The sequence below is a fragment of the Engystomops pustulosus genome, chromosome 5 (genome assembly GCF_040894005.1).
Source record: "Engystomops pustulosus chromosome 5, aEngPut4.maternal, whole genome shotgun sequence".
Taxonomy (NCBI): Eukaryota; Metazoa; Chordata; class Amphibia; order Anura; family Leptodactylidae; genus Engystomops; species Engystomops pustulosus.
The window spans coordinates 188,604,520-188,627,867 of NC_092415.1; the positions used below are offsets into that span (position 1 = coordinate 188,604,520).

General features: G+C 42.5%; 1 protein-coding gene across 4 annotated transcripts in view; it reads right to left on the reverse strand.

Annotated features, from left to right (window-relative positions):
* WAC (WW domain containing adaptor with coiled-coil) overlaps positions 1 to 16,930 on the reverse strand; it is a 39,458-nt gene extending 22,528 nt beyond the window's left edge. Inside the window, exons 1-6 of one of the 4 annotated variants that reach the window (XM_072154082.1) lie at positions 16,877 to 16,930; positions 16,320 to 16,353; positions 11,432 to 11,618; positions 4,795 to 4,877; positions 2,346 to 2,461; positions 1,033 to 1,127 (exon numbers count right to left, since the gene is read on the reverse strand). In XM_072154082.1, coding sequence (XP_072010183.1) covers positions 1,033 to 1,127; positions 2,346 to 2,461; positions 4,795 to 4,877; positions 11,432 to 11,564 — 427 coding nt within the window. In that variant the 5' untranslated portion in view covers positions 11,565 to 11,618; positions 16,320 to 16,353; positions 16,877 to 16,930. Of the gene's footprint in view, positions 1 to 1,032; positions 1,128 to 2,345; positions 2,462 to 4,782; positions 4,878 to 11,431; positions 11,619 to 16,319; positions 16,354 to 16,509; positions 16,857 to 16,876 lie in introns of those variants that run through there. The other 3 variants (XM_072154081.1, XM_072154083.1, XM_072154084.1) reach the window with 3 other exon arrangements.
* Positions 16,931 to 23,348: the final 6,418 nt, after the last annotated feature.

The window sequence follows — 23,348 nt, forward strand, 5'->3', positions numbered from 1 at the left end:
GCGCCTCATCTTTTTAATTGGGAGAAGTCCCCCCCTCCCCCCCCAAAGACCTTCTGATTCATTAGCATAATTTTAAAAATAAGGATAAGGGGAAGAGTAAGTAGCCCCTGATTTATTCATGCTGAAAAATGCTGAATATTTGCTATGCATTAAGAATACCACATTGCCAACTACCAGCCTCCCCCCACCAAGCAGTTACAGAAAGGGACAATCCCTAGCACCACAGTTCCTTCAGTTCAGGGGATCCAGGCAGTAGGAAAGGGATCATTTCTTCTATTAGGAATACCCCCTCGCAAAGCAACATTGCAATAAGCCATTCAAAATATAAAACACTCCATTGCAGTGTGAACAGACATAACAAGAGCTTTCATATCCAGGGTTTGCAAACAAAATTTTCTTTATTTTTTGTAAATTACAATATAAATATTTTATGACCTAAAAGCCTAAAAGATGCAGCAGTGCCCGTGAGCCGAGCCTTACAATAAAAACTGCACTAAGAAAAATCTTCATTATATAAAAGGAGACGCAGACACAGAGCCCCTGCACAGTATCACAGCGTGTTCAGACACAAACTGACCTACCTAGAGCCAACTCGTTTGCATTTACAGTAGTCTAAAACAAGTGAAAGGGTTAAAAACAGCTGCCGACGTGATGGCAGGACAACTACAGGGGGCTCTTAATTCAGCAAAATTCCACACATTAAGAAACTGCTATTTCTGCAATTGTGTAATGTATATTCTTTACAATAACCCCTTTATAGGAAGACAAAAAGGTGAGAACATCTACAGATCAATCTTACCGTACTACTGGACAAGAAGCCATAACAGATTGCAAAATATGTGAAAACTCTAAACCCTTTGAGGGGCTACTCAGGTTGTACATTATATTTTTTTCAATGGCCCCAAATACAGCGAAACCACAAGCCGGGGAATAGAGGATACTAGCAATAAATCATGGGGGGATATAAAGTACTTTATGTGACCTGATGTATTTGGGGCCATTGAATCCTGCATCCATGTAGATACAACTCACCTGTGGCTGCGGCCTGCATCGCTTCTCTTCTATAGTCTCTGTCTTTGGGGAAACTATTAATTGCCACTTTGGTTGAATCCTTTTGGCGTTGTTCTCTGCGGTACCATATGAAAAGACAAGAAAGAGAGAATTAAAGGGAATTTTATCACAAGGAGACAAAGTTTTCCTAGCGACTGAGCTTCAACATCCTGAACGTTTACCTTCCTGTAACTTCTCTGTCCCCTACTGTTCTGCTGTGATTTACCCGTGGGATGGGGCGGAGCTCGATATTGACATCAGTATAAAGAATCCGCTAGAAAAATTGTTTTAAAGTTTAATTCCGATAATTCCACCTATCAATAGCTCACGGGAAGCCTATTACTTTCAATACCTAGGTGCAGCAATTTCTTTGCTATCCTCTTCAGTTTGGCCAGTCCCTGCAGTAGGCATCATAAGCGGCACAGCCAGCGGAGACAACACTAAGTTTCTACCAATTGTGACTACTCCACGTTTCCTCTGGAGGGAGGTCACGTGATGCTCTCCGAGAGTAGCTAGCGGGAGAGCTGTGTATCTGTGGAGGAAAAAAAAGTGTTCTGCAAACAATGAGGTACAATGTCTATGCATTCCCTATCAGTCTATGATTTTACAAACAACTTCTGCACCTCTTCCCGGGGAGCCCATCTCATTATCTAATCTTCATTTATCACCTTCCTCATTATTAATTGTAAGTATTGCACCTCACCCCATACACTCAGGGACCATATGGGTCACCCCTTCCCTCTTTACAGATTGTAAGCTCTTGGAAGCAGCATCCTCACTCCTCACATGTGACCATGTTATTACTGTGTAACATCTCATTTTGTTTGTATCCCATGTGTGTATAGTGCAGAGGAATTATTATTATTAATATTGTTATTATATACTATTAGCGCCACCTGCAGGGTTTGAACCAATAAGGGAGACGTATCAAGGTGTCGATCATTAGAGCATAGTAGCACTGTCCGGTCACTGCTCCTATTGACGAGGACGCAGAACAAGTCAGGAAAACAGCCTAAGGCTACATGCACACAACCGTAGGAGGCGTCTGTACGTCCGCAAGGTCTTTGCAACTCTTACAAAATAATCTGCATCGTGTTTAAGTGAAATGGAAAATCAGATTATTTCCATTAACTACCCAACCCCAGACCCTCCGGTCAGAAAAGCTCCTTCACAGAAACTTTATCCATTATCTTTGGAAATAATGATATATAGGAGATCAGCAGCACCTGACCACGACTACTCTCTTACCACAAAAAATTAAAAAACATGCATTAAAGGATTTCTCACACAATTACCTCTCCAGCCACTCTTTCGGTTTCTCCCACTGAGACACTTCTGTTCGGCAATTGTAATAGTACTTTTTTCCAGAAGAGCTGATATGTTCAGACCAGTCATCTGCAGGATCATATGTCTGCAAAGCACAAAGAGACTTGGAAGATTCAGGGCCACACAAGAAGAGCGGGCGATGCACATTTGGTTCATATTGTTAAATTCTCCCGATCCACAGAAGATAACAAACCCCCAGCAAATAGGAGATTGGGAGACCTGTTCTCACTAATAAGACAGGGCTATGTCCTGCTGCCCCATACAATACTATAGAAGTGTCGAAAAGGGCCAAAACACATAGCTCTGGTATCTCTAGCACTCACAATCACTGGAGCGCTGTGCTCTGCAATTCCAACACTCCCATATTATTGAATGGAAAGACATTCTTGCCCCATTTTCTGGATTGTTGGGGGTCCAAGCTGTTGGTTTCCTCACCGATCAGCTTGTTATGTTCTGTGGATAGGGGATAACTCGCTAGCCTGATACAACACATGAACATGCGTAGTCCATGAATCCCAGACTTGTAACTGGATTTTACGGACCCAACACTGCGGCGGGTGTCAAAGCATCCATAGGGCTTGTAAGGCTTTAGCCATCACCTCTGGACAACAATATCATGCTGACCGAAATCCAGCCACCACAAACACAGGGATTCACAAACTGAGTTTGGGTATTTTCAGTCTTAAAGGGAACCTGTCACCACATTGTCACATATACAGCTAGTGACAGGTTCCCATAGCATAAAATTAGCTGACAACTTCTTTTAGCTACAAATTGTTTCCCTTACATCAACATAAATCAACTTTTTATTATTTTCCCTGACATCAGAGAAGTCTTACTTCATCTGAGCACATGAAACCACAGCAGCCTCCATGGACAATGGCGAGGAGTAGAAGTCCATGGAGGCTGCTGTGATTTCATGTGATCAGATACATACATGGGGTAGACACTGCAGATTTAACAGGACCTTTGATTATGTCATCTTGGTCGCATGACTAAGTGCCCAAGTAACAGAGCTCTCCATACAGCAGATCATCATAGCCTCTCAATCAGGAACAAGGAGGCAAAGCAATGCAAGCCAATATTAATATGCAGGACTCACCAAGTGTGATTGGACTTAAATCAGGAGAGTTGCATACAAGTTTACAAACTGATTTTTGTAACATTGTAGCCATTGAAAGGAACCATTTGGGGAGAAGGACAATGCTTTTTAATCATAGCTTTTTAACCCACCATTTTGGGTGGGTTAATATGCATGAGAAGTTCTCTTTACAATAGTGAAAGTACCAACTGCTTCGGGATCCTGGTTCCCTAGTTATGCAGACCAGAGGTGCTGGGGCCCGGTCCACAATGGTGATTCCTAGAACATCTCCTTAACACACATATAAATCTGACAAATCAGCCGATTTGAAACTCCACTCCTGTGTAATCACTTTTTTTTCTGCTTTAGATAAATTAGATCTACATAATTCCAGCCACAGGACTTGTACGGCCATTTGTATATGTGAAGTACAAATCAGCAGTTTCTGAACTAAACCTCAAAGCGGAGACCCTAAATGATATACAGTAGGAGGATCCATGATCCACAGATCACAAGTATATGGCTGCTCCATTCACTTCTACAAGCATTGCACACAGACAACATCTGCATCACTCATCTACAGCAAGTCCAAAATAAGAGGCAAGGATCCCCTACTCAGGACTTTCTATTAACTTTGTATGGAGTATTACTCAAAGGCTACATTCACACGACCGTTGGGGGGACGTATATAAGGCTGGCAATGGGCGCACAGATTGGTACGGAGCGGTAGATGCAGCATGTCCCATCTTTCCCAGTTTTACAGCACAGTGCGCCATGCATCGCAATGGAGAGGGGAGGGGTCACCACTCCTCTCCATCGTGGCAAACATGCTACGGCCCAGCAGGCATATGATAGTGTGAATGTAGCCCAAGACTGTCCTTACCTGGGAATGCGCTCACGTGAATGTTTGCCGAGTAATATTACATTTCCTCTGAGGGAGATTGTCCGGAGAATAAAAAACATGGCTGCCATCTTCCAAAAACAGCGCCACACCTGATCATGGTTTGTGCTGTTAATGCATCTCAGCTTTACTGAAGGTAACAGAACATAATAACAATACCATGCACCATCCATAGTCACATGTGGCATTATTTTTGCAAGAAAGCAGACATGATTGTCAATCACTGGACAAACCTTTCAGTTTTAAAGTTTCAGGAAAACCAACAATACAAGTACAGCCCCATCAAATTTTTGGGGGTGTTTTAAGGCAACATTAATTAGGTCAATGTACTCTTGCATCAAGCTTCACAATGAGACAAGACTGCAATCCTACACCCATAACTACGTAAACAAAGCTGTAGTCAAGAAGTTTATTGATAACTTACAGTATCACTCGCCTTGCTTGGAGTAGAAGAATGTGAATTTGAGCTATGAAGAGCACTGTGGTTATGTGAATTTTCTTGTGGAGAAAAACTGGTCCCTAAAAACAAAGCAAAAAAAATAAGAAAAACATTAGTCTAAGAATTTTCTCAGCTGCTGGAAACCACAGTAAACTCTATTCCAGATAACATTCAAATCATTCACACAAAACACTAGGATGCCCCAATATAGCAGCGAGAGGTATCTTATAAACAGTCGGATCTGCTAGGAAAAAAAAAATGGAGGCCTCATGAATATGCAAGCAACGGGTCACGTGGCCAGTCTGACATCAATGTCCATAGGCAATGGCTAGATGCGATGAGAACCTGGGCAGGAATAGGACCTGCTCTATAATCAGAGCGGCCGGTTGGCACAACCATGTGATGCACAATAGAAATCAATGTGAAATAGCCGGCCTTCCGTGCAGCTACATCATGCCCAAGAAGTCCATGAGGTTTTATATTGTATAATGATAAATATAAGTCCAGCTTTATACAACAGTCCGGGAGTATTTCTAAAACGTAGAAGTTTATTTCATCTTGTTTAAAAGTTGACAAAGACATGCTCGCAAACGGAAAATGCAGACATCACAGCATTATTTGCCTACGTGTTTCGGAAAAGTTCCTTCATCGTAAAAGCTGAACTTATATTTATCGTTATACCGTGGACTTGGAACTAAGATGCCCGTGCTCCAACACTCCTGACTCTGCTACATGGACTTCAGGTGAGCTGACTCTCCCTCTTTTCACCAGATTTCACTGTAATCCGACTGCATTTAAAGTACCATGGACCCGTCTACTCGTAATCTATCAGGGGGTCCCACCACTGGCAATCAGGAAGTTATACCCCTTTAAGTGTCTCTACAGAAGCAGAAGCTTTGAGTACAAAAGATGCTATGTCATTTCGTGACATGAAATCACTTATATTCTATCTACATTATTCAATCATTCTGCTAGCTGTGGTCCATATTGGGAGACCAAGTTAGATTAAACAGAGATTTTAGAATGAAGGTAAAATTTACAAGGGTAGGGGAGGAAAAGTGCCTGATAAGTGGAGATATATTACAAGGTTTCCCACATTCATCCGTACGTAGAAACCCGTTAAGAAACCCAAAAAAACAAGAAGCGTCAGATTTCTCCACAAGGTTTTCGGTTAGGAGTAGTCATACACCTTGTTCATCTGCTGCTATCTTTTATTAACAGGGAAAAAAAAAATAAAAAAAAGCAAAAACATATAATGGAAGGGGCTTGGGGAAGTACAGTATACCATCAGCTGCGGAAGCCCCTCCAATCCATCCTTTACGGGGACGTCCACTTTAAGAAAATAATTGATGTTTGTGTAATGGAAATTAACACAATTTTCGAAAAATACTTTCTGTATCAATTCCTTCCCGTTTTAAAGATCTCTGCTTTCGATCATTCTATAGGAAGCTTCTATGTGTGAATAAGCCCTTATAGAGCATACAGTCTAGCTATTGCAGTAAAACACCCACTGCCATTGGCCATGTGATCCTATGGGTAAAACCTGAAATGTTGCCTTCAGAATCACAAGCCTCCCCCATCTTGCAGTAAACGTTGCTACTATAGTTCTCTCCTGACAATCCCCTGGGTGATGGGTAATGATATACAACCGCAGCAGGTGCCAACTACAGAATATTCCAGGGAGGTTATTATAATTAATTATGTCAGAACGTGTCTGACACTTTTCACATCACACACTGAATATTGTTAAGTGGATATGATTTATTGCCACCCGACAGAAATCCGATTGCAAACTATTACAACTTAGGACCGAGTCTCCTGCTTTATAAGTTTTGTGTAGTCCACAAATCCACTACTAAAAACAGTGAGTGATCTTAAAGGGGTATTCTCACAAAGACAAGATTCTTAAATGTCCTCAGGGGAACAAAATAACACATTCCTTAATTCACAAAAATACAGCATTTCACAGATTTAATTCCAACCTGTCTATCAGTCCTGGTGTTTAAAATTTTGGCTGTTCCTGGATCTGACTGTAAATCTGCTGATTATGGTCTTATTCTTCTCATGAATAGCTTCTCTTGTCTGCACACTGCAGTGCTCTCTGCCTCCTGCCCCTCCCTCCTGCATAACAAGACCAGCTCAGACACAGGCGCTTCTTGCCAGCAACTAGCCTGTAGAGACTTACACTACAAACTACAGAGAAGATCTTTATAGAAGAGGAAGGAGTTAAAGCAGAGCTGACTGTGTGTTATAGGTGAGTTAGCAGAGCCGAGAGTGTCAGTGTTATATCCATCTCATGGATCTCATCATCTATGATCTGCATCTCTTTTTCTGTGTGTCAGATACTAGTAGAATGTTCAGAAGCTAAATAAAAGTGTATATAAACCTGTGCCCTGATAATCTAAGTACATTGTCAGCACAGCATCTCATAGCACAGAGGAATCATGAAGTGTCTGATAAGAGAGTCCCCGCACACAATTAGAATCTTACACTGACAATCATAGCTCACTGATAGAGGTAAAACAGCAATAAAACTAAAATTGTAAAGTAAGGTTTGTGTCTCGGTCCAACAGTAGTGCAAGTCACCAGCCTGCATATAGTCTGGCTTCATTACCTTGCATGGCACCTGCAGTAGAAGAATTTCAGTGCTGTGCTACCCTTGGGTAGCATAGCACTGTGCACTGGAGAGGAGGAGGTGGGGACCCCTTGCCCCTCCATAGAGAAAAGCAGCGCACGGCAGCACACAAGGGGGAAGAGAGCATGCTCCATCTTTCCCCTGTGTGCAGCGCGGAACAGTGTCACACGTACTGATTCTATAAGATCTTTCCATGGATCGTTCCCTTGATTGCCGGTCCGGTACATATTGCATTAAGATACCAGAGCGGCTGTGGTCGGAGGATATTCGGGAAGTCTTGTGTCCGGAGAAGTTTCCCTGGTGGGGTGAGCCGGTGTTTTTTCCACCTAGTGTGGATATTCTTATATACTTATGGAGGATCTCCGTTATGAGGAAAGATTAAAAGAATTAGATTTCTTTAGGTCAAAAAGAGCAACAATATGATTAATTTAAATACATTTATGATTGGTCCATACAAAAATATGGTGGAAAGTGGTTTCTAGTTTAAATTCTTATTAAAAGAGTGATGTCTGGAGAAAACAAGGTTTAATCACCAGTAAGGACTGTGAATCTGTGCAACAGCCGAGCTCAGGCGCTGGTCACAGCAGGGACAGCAGAGAGCTCCAAGAAAGGTCTAGATGCCTTTTTACACCTAAATAAGATTGATGGAAAGGTTAAAACATAGAATTGTTTCCCCTACATCCCTCCCCTGGTTGAACATGATGGACATGTCTTTTTTTCAACATTCAACTAAGTTAGCAAGAGCTTGTTTATAAAAATACATCCGATTTTACGTTATAGCCATTTTAACTTTTCAGTGTTTCATTGATGGGATTATTTAACAATTGAGGTCGTTACTGACGTGACAATGCCAATTCTGTGGCAATTAAAAAATTGTGTTTATTTTTCACTCCTTTCCTTCCAAAAGCCCTAATTTTTTTAATTTTTCTGTGTACTGAGATGTACGAGGGAAAAGCAGCAGCAATTTGGAAATTTCTTTTTCTTCTGTTACAGCGTTAATGGATATAATCATTATTTTTGGGCTGTGGGGATACCCAACGTGTTACAGTTTAATTTGTTCATTTATACGTGCTACCTGGGGAAAGAACTATTTAAAAATGTTTACTTTTTTTTCGTTTTCTTCTTTACAACTTTTTAGGCCCCCTATGAGGTCTGAATGTGCTGACAATATAGTGCAACACAACCGTTAGTGGAGTCTCTCAGGCCAGTTATTCAGAATTTTTTTTTCTCCATTATCACAAGAACAAACCCCCATCATCCACGAGAATGGGGGTCCTGCCATTAATAATGGAGCAATGCAACCAGTGGAAAACTGCTCAGCAATTCCCAACTCTCCTATGGAGCAGAAGGACCTATTCTTGACCTGTCCCTCGATCAAATAGGAACCAATTTTATCCCATTAATCTTCAAAAATATCTTTATTTGTTTTTTTAGTTAAGATGGGGAGCAGAGTGAGCCAAAAACTACTTTTTTGATCTTACCAATTGGCTACAATCAAAAAAAAAATTTTTTAAAGTGAAAAATTTAAAAGGGGTCTTAATAATTTCTGTACCCACTGTACAAGAACGCTGAGTGAGTGGCGTCTTCTAGGAATAAGGGAAGTCATTGCAAATCATCAGAACTAAAGAGTTTTCGCAACTTTTATTATTGTCCTATAGAAAGGCATCTTTCTGATCTATACAGACCTAAGCATATATTACCGGACGCAATGCAGAAGACAGGAGTATCAGTGATATACAAGGATCCGCGACAAACAGCAGCACGGAACCTACACATGATTTTAACAACAAAGGAGGATCTCCTTAAATCCTATTACTATGTTTCTCCGTTTCCCATCCACTCCACTGCGGTCGGTCTGTGAAATCTGGTCAGGGAACAGTCTCCAATTCACTGACCAAACACGTTGACTGTGTGTTTATGCAAGGAAGAAAGTTGCTCCCAAAATAAGCAATACTCCAAAAAATTTAAAAAAAAAAAAAAAAATTGACTTATTACCAAACAGCTATATCTCCTGAACTATGGCACCTATAAACATTGTGGTGTCACTTCGAAGAGGAGAATCTCCCCTTTTACACCACAAAAGGCGTGTGTTTCAAGGTTCCAGAGAAATGAAGATATCCAAATGTAAAAATTTAGTTGGGAGTATAATTTTCATACACACGTTCTCACCCAGACTGCAATTTTAACTGTAGGTACCGTTTGTGGCACCTACAAACGTAACTCTTAGGTAATATTAAAGATATTCAACAATATCGCCATTTGTAACGGGACGCCCTCCATTCTGTCAGCTGAAGGTAGCGTGACGGAGGAGGGGGGGAACTGCAGGGTAGAGGGATCAGTGGTTACAAGTATCCACATGGACAATACATATAGAAAGTTTCATTATTATGAGAAATTGAGATTAAAGGGGTATCCCCATGTAGACAAGTCTCAGGATAACTAAATAACACATTCTCTAATTCACTGTTATTAATAAAAATGCAGCATTTAACAGATATAAGCCCAACCTGTCTATCAGTCCTGCTATACACAATTTCAGTTTCCCTTAGACATGACCCTGAAACTTATCACTTCGGGCTCGGCGCCATCTTGGCTTTTTTTTTTCGAGATCGTGGAGCTGAGATTTCTGGCTGTAACCAAGCCCCCTGCACGGAGCTCACAGACACTGACTGATTACATCCTGCCTGTGCATGGCGAGCACAGAGAGAGGCTGCAAACTACAAGGAGATAAGTGATCCGGAGGAAGGGAGAGGCAGGCACATGTCTGTGAGATGTAGCAGAGCTCACAGTGTAATAAGCTACAAGGAGATAAGTGATCTGGGGTAAGGGGGGGCAGGCACATGTCTGTGAGATGTAGCAGAGCTCACAGTGTAATAAGCTACAAGGAGATAAGTGATCTGGGGTAAGGGGGGCAGGCACATGTCTGAGATGCAGCTGAGCTCACAGTATAACAGTGTAATGGTCCATCAGCCTCTGTGTAATCATCTCTGATCTGTCTCTCTTTCTATGTGTCAGTGTGCAAGTACAATGTCAGAAGACAGATGAAAGTGCATATACACCTGTACCCCGATAATGTAACCACATTGTCACCCCACAGGACTAGATGAATAATACAGTAATGTTTCTGCTTAGAGAGGCCCCGCACACACCCTGGGATTTTGCATTGAGCAGCCGAGTGATCGTTTTATTGCCGTTTTAGCTCCTAAGTAAAATAGTAAAGTAAGGGGTTAAAATGATTTTTATTGTGTTAACATCACTAGGGGATTGAAACGTGAGAATTTTCTTTTGTGGGAAAACCCCTTCAATGAATCTAAGGCCATAGAGTCACAAGAAATTCACATTGGAATTCAAGCTTATTGAGAATTATGATGTTCCAAAAACAAAAAACAAAAAAAAAAGATGTGATTATATTTCAGATAAATGTTGATATTTTTGGTTCAAGAATAATTGTGGATTTTTTGCTCATGGAATAAAAAAAACATCACCTGAGAATAAGCCCCAACCCATTTTTAGGAGTAGAAAAAAAATAACAGACCGCTTCTCATTTTTGGAGAAATGCATAATGCAAAGGAACCATTCATCTCCATACACACTAGTGAAGATAACCAAAAGCTAGGTGGGTTAAATAACCTAGAAGCAGAACAGCCAATTAAAATAAACATCTATTAACAATAATGTGTCACTGACACGTAGGAAACTGGCCTACAAATATCTTAGATATTAATCAAAAAATTCTAATAATGAATAAAGGAAAAAAGCCAAGATGTTTCTGATGTTGTGTGGATTCCACTTGGCAGATACAATCACAAAATGACATGTGAATAAAGATTCCTAATCCTCATGTTTATGCAATGATGATTTCATCTATCAACTAAACTTCCAAGTCATAAACACACGCTCCGATTCTAGTGAGTTACTGAGAAACTTAGAAATCATCAACTGGAGGGAACAGAAATTTCTCCTGCTGGAGGAGCCGGCAGCAGTCCAAGTGTCACTTACCTCCATCCCTCTCCCGCACCCTGTGAATGTGCACACTTTTGGCCTTTCCATGTCCAACACTGTCAGCATATTTCTCAGGGCTATCTGATCTGCGCATTTTATTTGGGGGAGACGGATCTGCAGAATCTCGCATCTTGTCATGACGGTGATCACCGCTGCTTGGGTGACCCTTTGAATATTTGAGAGTCTGGGGGGGAAAAAAAAAACAATAGATATCATAAATAATCACTACAAACAACATAAATATCTGTAAGGTATCCCAGCTAGTCACAAAATCGCTATAGCATAATAGAGAACATCTTTGTTCATGAGTACAGACATGGAAACTTTTGCTTTTTATTTTTCAAATGCAAAGAAACACATTCTGGCAAATTTATCAAATTATGTTTCCAACTTCTATGACAAAGGGTTGTGGCCCCATGGGGGAATGTCAGCGCAAAACAAAATTATGCAACGTTATTGCTCAGCTTTCTGGAGTAAACTAAGGCAGCTTTCACACATCCGTGGTAATCTGTGCAGTTCAACAGCTGGAGAGACAGAGGTTGAAGACTTCCTGCAAGAAAGCAGCAAGTTCCAAAAATAACCACGCAGAAGACTTGAAGTTAGGCTACATTCATACCGTCGTATGGGGGGTATATACACGCCCCATAGACAGCAATGGGCGCACCGCGCCCTACAGGAGCGGATCCGTTTCGGAGCGAGGAGAAAGATAGGACATGTCCTATGTTTCCCTGTAATACAACACGGTGCGGTATCGCTATGGAGAGGGGCAGGGGTGAGCAGTGTTCACCTCCTCTCCTGGGGACCAATGTGTGCCCACCGTGCTACGGTACAGCGGGCACATCATCGTGTGAATGTAGCCTTAATATGGGGCATCAAAATTAGAAGCAAAACATGTTTTCTAGATGTAAAGGCTACTTAATATCGGAGATTTTTCCAGCCCGTTTTAATGGTCTTCATCAAATGGGCTACAAAAAGTATAAGGCAGATCACAGACATCTGAAGTGAACCTCCCAATTTACTGGCCACTCCATTGGACTTTACCCATTTGATGATACACTGCAGCTGAACTTAACATTTACAGTCAGCCTAATCCTTCCTGTGTGCGTTATAGGGCCACAACCTACAGGTCCTCGCAGCCTTTGTGCGACCGGCGTGAGGTAATGATGACATTACAAAAGACTGTCCAAGCCACAGTTAAATTAACACAAGGCACATGAACAAAGACCACGTTTGTTTGCAGGGGGCCAAGGGTTTCAGTATTTGATCAGGTTTTTGCATCAGTATTTGTAGGCCAAAACCAGAAATGGTCCAAAACTTGTAACAGACAGATAACTCCATAATACGTCTGGTTTTGGCTTACAAATACTGATGTAAAATCCTTACCGTGCGCAGATATCCTAAGGGTGATGAAACACGTGGCATTCTTGGAACGCTTTTTTTAAACGGATGCATTTTTGGAAGCTTATCATGTGTTTAGCTGGTTTTTATCTGTTTCACAGCTGCCAACACTTCTAGAAATGCAGATAAACAGGTTCGAAGTAGCCAAATGCACGGTAAACGTTCAAAAATGCACGAGTTTTTAAACGGACTGACAACGCATGCGTTTAAACAGTCCAAGAACACAACATGTGTCAGGACTCTAAAACTAAGGTTCTCCAGCACTGAACAAAACATGCTTTCACCGAAGTCCATAAAGTGCATATTTGGACCTTGTCCACACGAGCGCATGCAATTTGCAGACCCATTTTTAAGCTGTTTTTTTGGCGTAACTGGTATGTAACCCATATGACACCATAAACTGACCGTATTCGTAAAAAAAATAAGCCCCCTCGTGACCTGATCTGCTGGGAAACCTACCGCAAAATGGGTCGTATATGGTGTGCATGAGGCCCTACTCTGCAGATTTGCTAAACAACTTTCTGTGACTGTCCCAAGAATAGGAATGTGACATGCAGAAAGCCATGCGTTTTCTATCAAACAAAGTTTTTAAATTCGTTTTCAGCCACAGAAACTTCTTCAACAAATCTGTCACATGCAAATAACCTCAAGCGGCAGACTGATATTTTAAAATAACTATTCACATTAGACAGAAAACTGTTATGGTGGATCTTTGTAATGACAATAAGCGCCTAGACCTGTCAAGAGATGGAAACTGACCCCTTATAAACAATGTGCATCAGATGAGCTACCAAGCATCTTGCTTACAAGTAGGTGGGCACTAACCTCCTATATAACAATACTGTATAACTGCTCTCCTATGAATGGAGACAATAGTTTATGGCCAGCACATATTTGTTGCAGAATTGCACATCCCAGCATGTCCTATGATTACAAACTACAACTAAGGCTTCGGTACGTAATGAATATGGAGTTGAAAAAAATTATCTGAAAAATCCCAGAACCCAACATCTCCTATTGATCAGATTTTTGTCAACAGGATCGGAAGTGCTTTGTCCTGCAGACGGTCTAGCAAACACAATCTTAAAGAAAGCGGACACCTTTAAGGTTGTCAAATAATTTTGAAAGTAAACTGACCATAGGAAATCTTACAAAATATCTAATCTGTTAAGTCCCCCTGACTGTTTTCGTGGTTCTAAATAGTCTATCTAGTGGTCACATGTTGTACATTCACTTGCCGGCATCATTACTGAAGATGGCTTTGATGCAGCAGTAACATAAGTGAATGACATGTTATCAAGACAGTAAACCACAGGAGACCTCTGTCATGTGTATATCAGAGATATGACATATAATTAGTGTTGTGCTTATTTTCTACTACTGAACTAAACTGTGGGACAATTCCTTATCAATAAAGGCCTTACAGCGAGCACCAGCGCAGCATGTAATACATAGCCGCACATTCATCAGAATGTAATCATAGGTTTCCTCTAAACCTCTTCTGGCCTGAGAGCCAAGTTATGAAACTGTACCCCTCCCAGGTAAGAGGTATTCCCACATACCAGTCACTAGACACACATACCACAACACTTCTTTCAGGAATTTAGCCTTAAATTAGACAACCTCAGTCAGTCTCTGAAGCACAGATCATGTAGCTTCTAGTTTCATGGATGGACCATAGCACCAAGGAAGGGACTCTGTATTACTGATGACAGTTCTGCACAGCTGTTTGCCGAGAAGCAGGTAATTCTTATACTATAGATCACTATGATGCTTGGAGTCCCATCTTTTTCACCGTAGTCTGTCCACGAGTCACACACCACACAATTTCCTGTTTTCCGGATAGACCACACTTCTGGGACTCCGTGCATCATGATCGCAGTACAGTGCTGCTGTCCTGCAGGGACCCCTTCTACCGTAGATCACTATGAAGCCTGAAGTCCTTAACCTTTGCACCGCGGTCGGTCCTTGAACCACACACCACACAGTGAACCGTTTCATGGATGGACCACAGTGTCAGGACTGGGACTCTGTGTATTATGATTGCAGTATAGCGGTGCTCTTCTGCAGGGACTCCTTGTACCATAGATCACCATGATTCTCAGCGTGCCAGTCCTCTGCACTGTGGTCGATCAGTGAAATCTGTGATGAATGAAAACTCATCGGAATCAGCCCTTTGTTTGATTTTAAAAAAAAACCGCTACAGCTCCACAGTCAGTCCCAGCCCAAAACAGATTGTGGGGACAGTTTATGTGCACCCTCTGCCTGACATAAACAGATTGAACTGTGCTATTATCTTATCCCATATGGCAGTAATGGCGAACCTTTTAGAGGCCGAGTGCCCAAACTACAATCAAGACCTACATATTTATCGCAAAGTGCCAACACAGAAATTTAATTAGTGATATATACTCCCTTCTCTGTCACAGCTTTCATTTATATTGGCACCCTGAGGACACCAATAAAGCAGAAAATAGGAGAGATTTAGATGATCTATGTAGCTTCCCTCCAGGGTCCCCTAAACAGTAAGAATTGTCAGGGCCTGAGCAGGAGCTACAATGATAATCCAGATCTGTTCAAATTTCCCACTCCTGCAGTAGTCCCAGGTACAGCTGCCACTTTAAAATAGCTCTGTGCACAGCAAGTCTGAGACTGAAGATAGCCCTTTCTGGTGATGTCCTGGGTGCCCACATAGAGGGCTCTGAGTGCCACCTCTGACACCCGTGCCATAGGTTCACCACCACTGCCATGTGAGATATTATGTCCGACAGGACATTAATAATCTGTGCAAGACCCTGCCAAGTTATATAATATTATATTGAGACATCCTCAGACACTCATCCCACTGACAGCTATTCCCTTTTCCCCACACCCATAAACATGCATGCTCAGCTTAACATGTTCCCAGAGTGAATAGGTGAAAAGTTACGACCCCGATCATGCCTGATCCCTGACAGATGATGTCACTCCGCTGTCAACCCCTACTCAACTTACGGAGGGGCTATTTCATGGCAAAGTAACTCACTTTAACCAACTTTAGGCGCTCCAGGGCAAGAGATATCTCCCTGCTACACAGTGTGGCTACTTTCTGCCGGGGAAGTGTCCAGAATCAATACTATAGTTGAGCAATTTGAAAAGAGGTTTTCCTATAAAGTTTTGGGAAAACCCCTTTAAGACTGGTGCCCGGTGTAATCTCTGCAGCAGCTCCAGCCTTGTGCAGGACACACAGTGACTGACATCTGGGGTGACAGCCACCTATCAGAGCTCTAGAGGTAAGTGAGCAGAGAGTGCAGGCTGCGAGGGGTTAATTCCCCCCACCTGACAGGTCCTTGGTATGAAGCAGCCCTCCCCACTAATACACAAGGTGCAGCAGAGCCCCCCAGCACAGGGGAAGCACAGCCCCCCGTGTACAGCAGCGGAGCCCGGGGCTCAGGCCTAGCGCACAGGCCGCAGCCTGCCTAGAGTAGCCGCTGCGCTCCGTATATACCTGGTAGGGTTGGGAGTCCCTTCGGTCGTGACAGCTGAAAGACACAAGACAGAGAGGAGGTTAGCGGGAGCGGCTGAGGGGAGATCTCACCGCCGCCGCCGTCACCAGGAGAGAAGAGGGGGGGCCCAGGGAAAATGGCGGCGGCGGAGAGGAGGAGACAGGGGAAGAGGAAGAACGATGCGCTCATTACCCATCACTGAGTCTCGCTTGTTTCCTTGCATACATTACCATCAATGCCGTGTGTGAGTGGGGTGTGGACGCGAGAGGGGGCTGCGGGGCAACACTGACCCGTCCACCGGCGGGCGCGGTACCGGGGCACGGTGATCGGGGAGAGGCCCCAGTCTAGATCACTATCTCTACACACACACGCTCTGGTAAGGAGGGTGATGCTGTGCACGTTACTAATGGGGCGAGCGCCCGTCATCCATCTCCCCACCGCACACACAGGCACAGACAGCACGACACAGCGGCGGCAGCGGCTGCGCGGATACTCGGGAGCGCGCACTACACAGCTCCCGTCCAGGAGGCACGAACGCGCATGCGCTGCCCCGCCTTACCCAGCTTCCGAGGGCGCAGGCGCAAGCACCACCTCGGAGCCTGACGTCGGGCGCCTGCGCACCATACGCGCCTGGGCAGTGACGTGTATGTCATTTTCCTTTTTTTTTTTTGAAAGATAAAACTTTATAAAAAAATATGCAATCGCGTACAAAACACGAAAATACGCAGTTACCTTTCACTTTCATTTGCATAGCAAGGAATCATTGCCTTGTTTTTTTGTGAATCACAATATTATTTTCTCTCTATACATAAATGATATGTAAAAGGTAAAGGGATTACTTCCTTCATGAAACAGCTCCCTACTTAAGAATGGGAACTGCCTGGTCCTGGGTCCTGGGCTGTATGAATATTATGGCCCATAGTCTGGAATCACTTCCTACATCTGGTACTAGAATCAGCTTCATGGGGAATGGAGGATGTGTCCCTTCTACCTGCTTTCAATCTGTGGTTTCAGGACCTTTGTAGGACTTTCTAAGGTCCTGAATTGGCTCCTGTGGTCACGTATACTGATAGCAGTAACAGATGTACATGGATTAAGTATAACCTTTGGTTGGTTTAGGTCTGTTTGGGCCCCCTAGAAGGCTTGGGCCTCAGGTTGGTGCCGACGCTAGCGCACAGGGGGAGGCCCTCATACCGAACGCAAATGCATTTCCAGAGAAACGCATGTGATCGGCTTAACAATCGCATGCGTTTCCATGGAAACGCATGTACGTTCGGGCCGAGGTCCTCCCCCTGTGCACTAGCGTCGCATTATGAACGGACGCCTAGTGGTATGTGTGATCGGGAACGAGCCGCTGGTGTTTTGCGTTAATTTAATGCGAAACACCGACGGCTCGTTCTCGATCGCAGGCGTTTCCAGTTTCCGGTGGTTGCGGCTTTGTCTGCGTTGGTGTTTTCAGACAAATACAATTAGTAGAGGAATATAATGGGTGGTAGCCTGTGGCCGGTGCCACACGTAGCACTTTGTCTGCGCTTGCAAACGCAGACAAAGCCGCGCCCACCGCCCAAGCGCAGACAAAGCGCTACGTGTGGCACCGGCCTCAGGCTACCACCCATTATATTCCTCTACTAATTGTATTTCTATACAGATGTACTTCATTCAGCTGTGAAGCAATACCAGCACAAAACAAGATTGGCTGTGGCGCTGTTTTCAGAGGGAAAATGTCATGTTTAGCAACTCCCTTTAAATTGTCTTCCAAAAAATAGAACACATACTTACCCCCTGTTGTTTCTGTGTCACTCTTGTTCCTTAGGTGGAGTCAACATTATACATTTTTCGAATGAGGTCCATTCATTTCGTCCTACATATCATGACTGAGAGAGGTTCTCTGGTGGTTGTAAAACATTGCTGCTTTCTTCCAAAAACAGCGCCACACCTGACCGTGGTTTGTGCTGGTATTGCCACTTGACTGAATAGAAATCTTTAGAGAGTTGTAGTACCACACACTACCCATGGCCAGGAGAGGATCTGTTTTAGGAAGAAAGCAGCCATGTTTTCCTCCCTTCAGACAAGTCTTTAGATTAACCTGGAAAATATTTAAAAGGAATCTACCATCAAAATCCACAACAATAAGCCAGTGGTACTTACTCATAGATCCAGACACTGTGACTGTGATAATCTTCTTACACAGGCGGTCCCCAGGTTACATACAAGATAGGTTCTTAAGTTCTTTGTTCTTAAGTTGAATTTGTATGTAAGTCAAAACTGTATATTTTATAATTGAAGTTCTAGACAAATTTTTTTCTTTTGTCCCAGTGACAATTGGAATTTCAAAATTTTAGCTGTAATTGGACCAAGGATTATCAATAAAGCTTCATTACAGACACCTTACAGCTGATTATTGCAGTCTGGGACTATAGTAAAGCATCTAGAAAGGTCACCAGAGGTCACAGTGGGCAGAGGGTTGTCTGTAAGCCGGGTGTCCTTAAGTAGGGGTCTGCCTGTATTTGGTATGCATGTCCTCTTTCCTTCTAAAATCAATTTTTAAATTATGGTAATGAGCCAGGCTGTTAAACTGTAACCACTTCCCCATTGCTCCCTAAGCACTTCCCCCTCCCCTCTGCCCCCCCCCCCCCCTCTGAGGAAGTTTCAGCCCACAATGGCATGGGGGAACTGCTCCAGCATAGTGTAACAGCCAGTTAAGCTACAGAACAGAGGGGCTCTGGTAACACCCTCCAGTGGATCTGGATCTTTAACATAATATTAAAAGTTGATTTTAGAAGGAAGAAGGTCATGGATAACAAATATAAGTAGATAACCACCTGGATCTTTGAGTAAGTGTCCTTGGTTTATCATGTTTGATAATGACGGTAGATTTTATTTAATTCTGAGTATGATTTCTGAGCTTTGATTGCATTTTTTTTTATTATTTCATTTCCATTCACCTCTCTTTCCAAGAAATTAGTTTTGAGCCTGATTTCTAAATTCAACCTAAATAAATGGCGCTCCATTTATATTGAAAAGTTGTTTATGACACTCTGCACTAAGACTGTACCCAATCCTTTTTTAGCTCTTAAGTCTGGGAAAAGCTAGGGGCACCATATGGATTAGATCTTGAGGGTTGCCAGGTTCTGGTACCACTAGCCATTAACTGAGGCACAATGCAAATGCAAACATATGTGTGTATATTGGCTTTTCTGGCTCTGCAGGGTTTAGCAGGACAACTGCAGGATACTGAAGTCAACATCAGGTCAAACTACCCAGTCTGGAGGTCTGACTGTTCCTGGTCTATGGTAATATATATACGTGAGAGGAATGCCAAAAAGTTTCAGATCTGCCAAAATAAAATAAAAAAATTCCATTTGCATTGAATAAAATTTTTGCCAAATCAGTTCCCTTAACTTAACTAGAACTGAAATTAGAGGCCATGATTATTGGAAAGGAACACAAGTTAAACCCAAGAAAAACTCAAATATCAAAATAAAAAAACATACCAAATCTATGGAATACTGTAGTCCAATGGTGGCGAACCTATGGCACGGGTGCCAGAGGTGGCACTCAGAGCCCTTTCAGTGGGCACTCAGGCCTTCAACCCAGCACCAGCTGCCAGGACTACACAAGAAGGTGTGGATAGAGATGGATTATCGTTGGAGCTCCTGCTCTGGGTCCCGTGATTCTTCCTCTTCAGGGGACCCTGAAAGGAAGCTGTAATTCAAATGTCTCCATCTTCTTTCTATTGTATTGGTGTCCTCAGGATGCCAATACGATTGACACTTGTGAAACAGCTTGGATCACTAGGTTACTGTCGAAATTGTCATGTTGGCACTTTGCGACATAAAAGTAGGTTTTGTTTGTAGGTTGGGCACTCTGTCTCTAAAAGGTTCGCCATCACTGCTGTAGTCTCTTTCTAATATAAATAGTATTGTAGTGCCCTCTAGTGACCAAACTTTAAAAAAAAAAAAAACATTTCTAACATTAAAATCATAATATAAATGTTATTGACAAAACTGAATAATATACTTTATATAGTAACATCATAGTTTGCAGCCTTCTAGAGATCACAAGGTATATATGCAAACAAAACATTACAAAGTATGGTAATAACATGGTCAGATAGATGATGCTATGGAATGAGGGTCCTGCTCAGTGGACTTGGAACACTTTGATGCATTTTAGTGTGAGATCTGTTTACTGAGCACAGCACAGCCCCTTCCCTTTGCTCTGGGTAGTAGTTGTAAAAGGCTTCTGTTTAGATATTACAGTAGAGGGGAGGGACTCGGAAGCAGTTTGTATGGAGAGATGTAACAATGCAGCAGTGAAAGGATACTCACTAAGTAAATCGAGTCCAGCTACAATCCTGGAAGATACATGCTTATTTCATAGCCCTGCTTAAACTAACAACACATACATGGTATGATTAGACTGTTGTCCAAGGACAAACCATATACTTTCTGCAGCCTTATATGGTCAAAACTGTTGGTAGACCCCTTAAAGGCTTCTTTACATATCTATAAATTGTAGTTAGTTTTACAAAACAATGGAGAGCTGAGCAGATGTTTCAACCTATGTAGACATCCAGTGATGCATTGATTGACACATATCAATCAGGTGTGGCGTGCAGGAAATGAGCCGCGTTCACACATTGGCCCACATTTATCAAAATGTACTATGTGCAGTTTGTCTTTGTAGGGAGCAGGGAGCACCAGATTCATGAATTATGGCGCACCTTCTTCATAACTCTGGCGCTGCTCAGGAAGTGGGCACCAACTTTTTTTTGGTGCACCTTTAACATAGAGTGTGCCACACAATTCTGTCGGACACCGCATGATAAATGTGGCGCATGGTCCGTCTGGGCACATGAACGCTGCGTAACATATGTCTATGATAGCAGCAGACTTTTGATATATTTATACATAGAAATCATGTATTTTTCCTCCAAACTAAATACAGGCGGTCCCCTACTTAAGGACACTTGACTTACAGACGACCCCTAGTTAAAGACGGACCCCTCTGCCCACTGTGACCTCTGGTTAAACCTCTCTGGATGCTTTACTATAGTCCCAGATTGCAATAATCAGTTGTAAATTGTTTGTAATGAAGTTTTATTGATAATCCTTGATCCCATTACAGCTAAAAATTTTGAAACTCTGAATGTCAGTGGGGAAAAAAATAAAATTTGCCTTGAGCTACAATTATAAAATATACAGTTTCAACTTACATACAAATTCAACTTAAGAACAAACCTATGGACCCTATCTTGTATGAAACCCGGGGACTGCCCATAACCTCAATTATATTTGACAGAACTATGTTCTTATTTTGTGTCATTTCTGTCTATCATCATGTATCTCATGATCTTACTTGCCTTGGCAGCTGCTGCCTGACACTAGTTGCCACAGTAAACTTTATTGTTGACTTCAAACTAACACCACAGAATAAACATGTGAATGATAAATTTAAAGGGGTATTCTGAAATGATTCCTTTACCAGGCCCCTTTTTCGTTTTTGCGTCTTCATTTTTCACTCCCCACCTCCAAAAATCTATAACTTTTTTTTTATTTTTCTGTGGAAAGAGCTCTGTATGGGCTTGTTTTCTGCGTAACCAATTGCAATTCGTAGTATTTATTATTCCATGCGGTGTACTGGGAAGCAGGAAAAACATTCTGAATGCAGTGAAAATTATGAAAAAATGCATTTTTGGGGGGCTTTACAGCTTTCACTGTATGCCCCAGAGGACATGTCTACTTCATTCTTTGGATTGGCGCTTTGTTCCATTACAGGGTTAAACGCAGTGAAAAAAGGTTATTATAGTTTGATACTTTAAGTGTTTATGATTTTTACTGTTTATTTATATTTATATCACTTCTAGGGAAAGGGGGTGATTTGAATTTTTAGGTTTTTTTAATATAATTATTATTTTTTTACTATTTCTCAGACTATTTTAACCCTAGGTTGTCTGATTGAACCTACCATATACTGCCATACTACAGTATATGGGGATTTTGTACAACATCTATTACAATGTGCAAATCGCACATTGTAATAGATAGCCTAAAACATGATAGCCTCGGATCTTTGTGTGACCTGAGGCTGTCATGGCAACGGATCGCCGCTCCCCGATGACGTCACGTCATGATGAGCAAAGATGGCGGCGCTTTGCTCGTTAATACCGCCTGCAAAGCAAAGGGTAAACACCCTGATCGCGGGGTCCGGGCTTCCCGGGCCGTTTCCATCCTATGTGCTTGGACTTCAGCCTATGGCAGAATGAGAGAACAATAAGTTTCCTGCTCTGCCGTAGACGATCGGAGGTAAACAAAGAAGGTGGCGCAGTGTGTGACGTCACTGTGCCGCAATGTCACGTCGCCGCCTGGAGCGGGGCGCCGTCATCTTGGTACACCTCCGATATCCACTCGTATCCTGACACTGCGAGGGAAGGGAAATAGGTCAGCGCGCATCGGGGAAAGATGGAAGGTGAGTACAATTTTGTTATTTTACCTAGGACTGTATATAGTTATTATAGGGGGATTGTATATAGTTTATTATGGAGGGTTCTATATAGTTATAATAGGAGTCTGTATATAGCAGTGGTGCCAGAGGTGGCACTCAGAGCCCTTACTGTGGGCACCCAGGCCATCACCCAAGAATTAAGTTCATTAGACAGAACTCTTAGAATCTTCCTACAATGATAGGCAAATTTGCCCTTCTCCTTTCAACTGCATTGGTGTCCTTAGGAGGCTGAAGGATTGAAACTTGTCAATGAACAAGGAGAAATAAATTACTGCTTAAATTGCTGCGCTGGCACGTTGCAATAAATAAGTGGCTTTTGGTGGAAGTTTGGGCACTCAGGGGGGGGCTGTATATATTTCTAGCGGGACTGTATATAGTTATTACAGGGGGTGGCATGTAGTTATTATAGGGGGACTGTATATAGTTATAGGGAGGCTGTATATAGTTATTATAAGGGGACTGTATATAGTTATTATAGGGGGACTGTATATAGTGATTGCTGGGGAAGCTGTATATATAGTGGC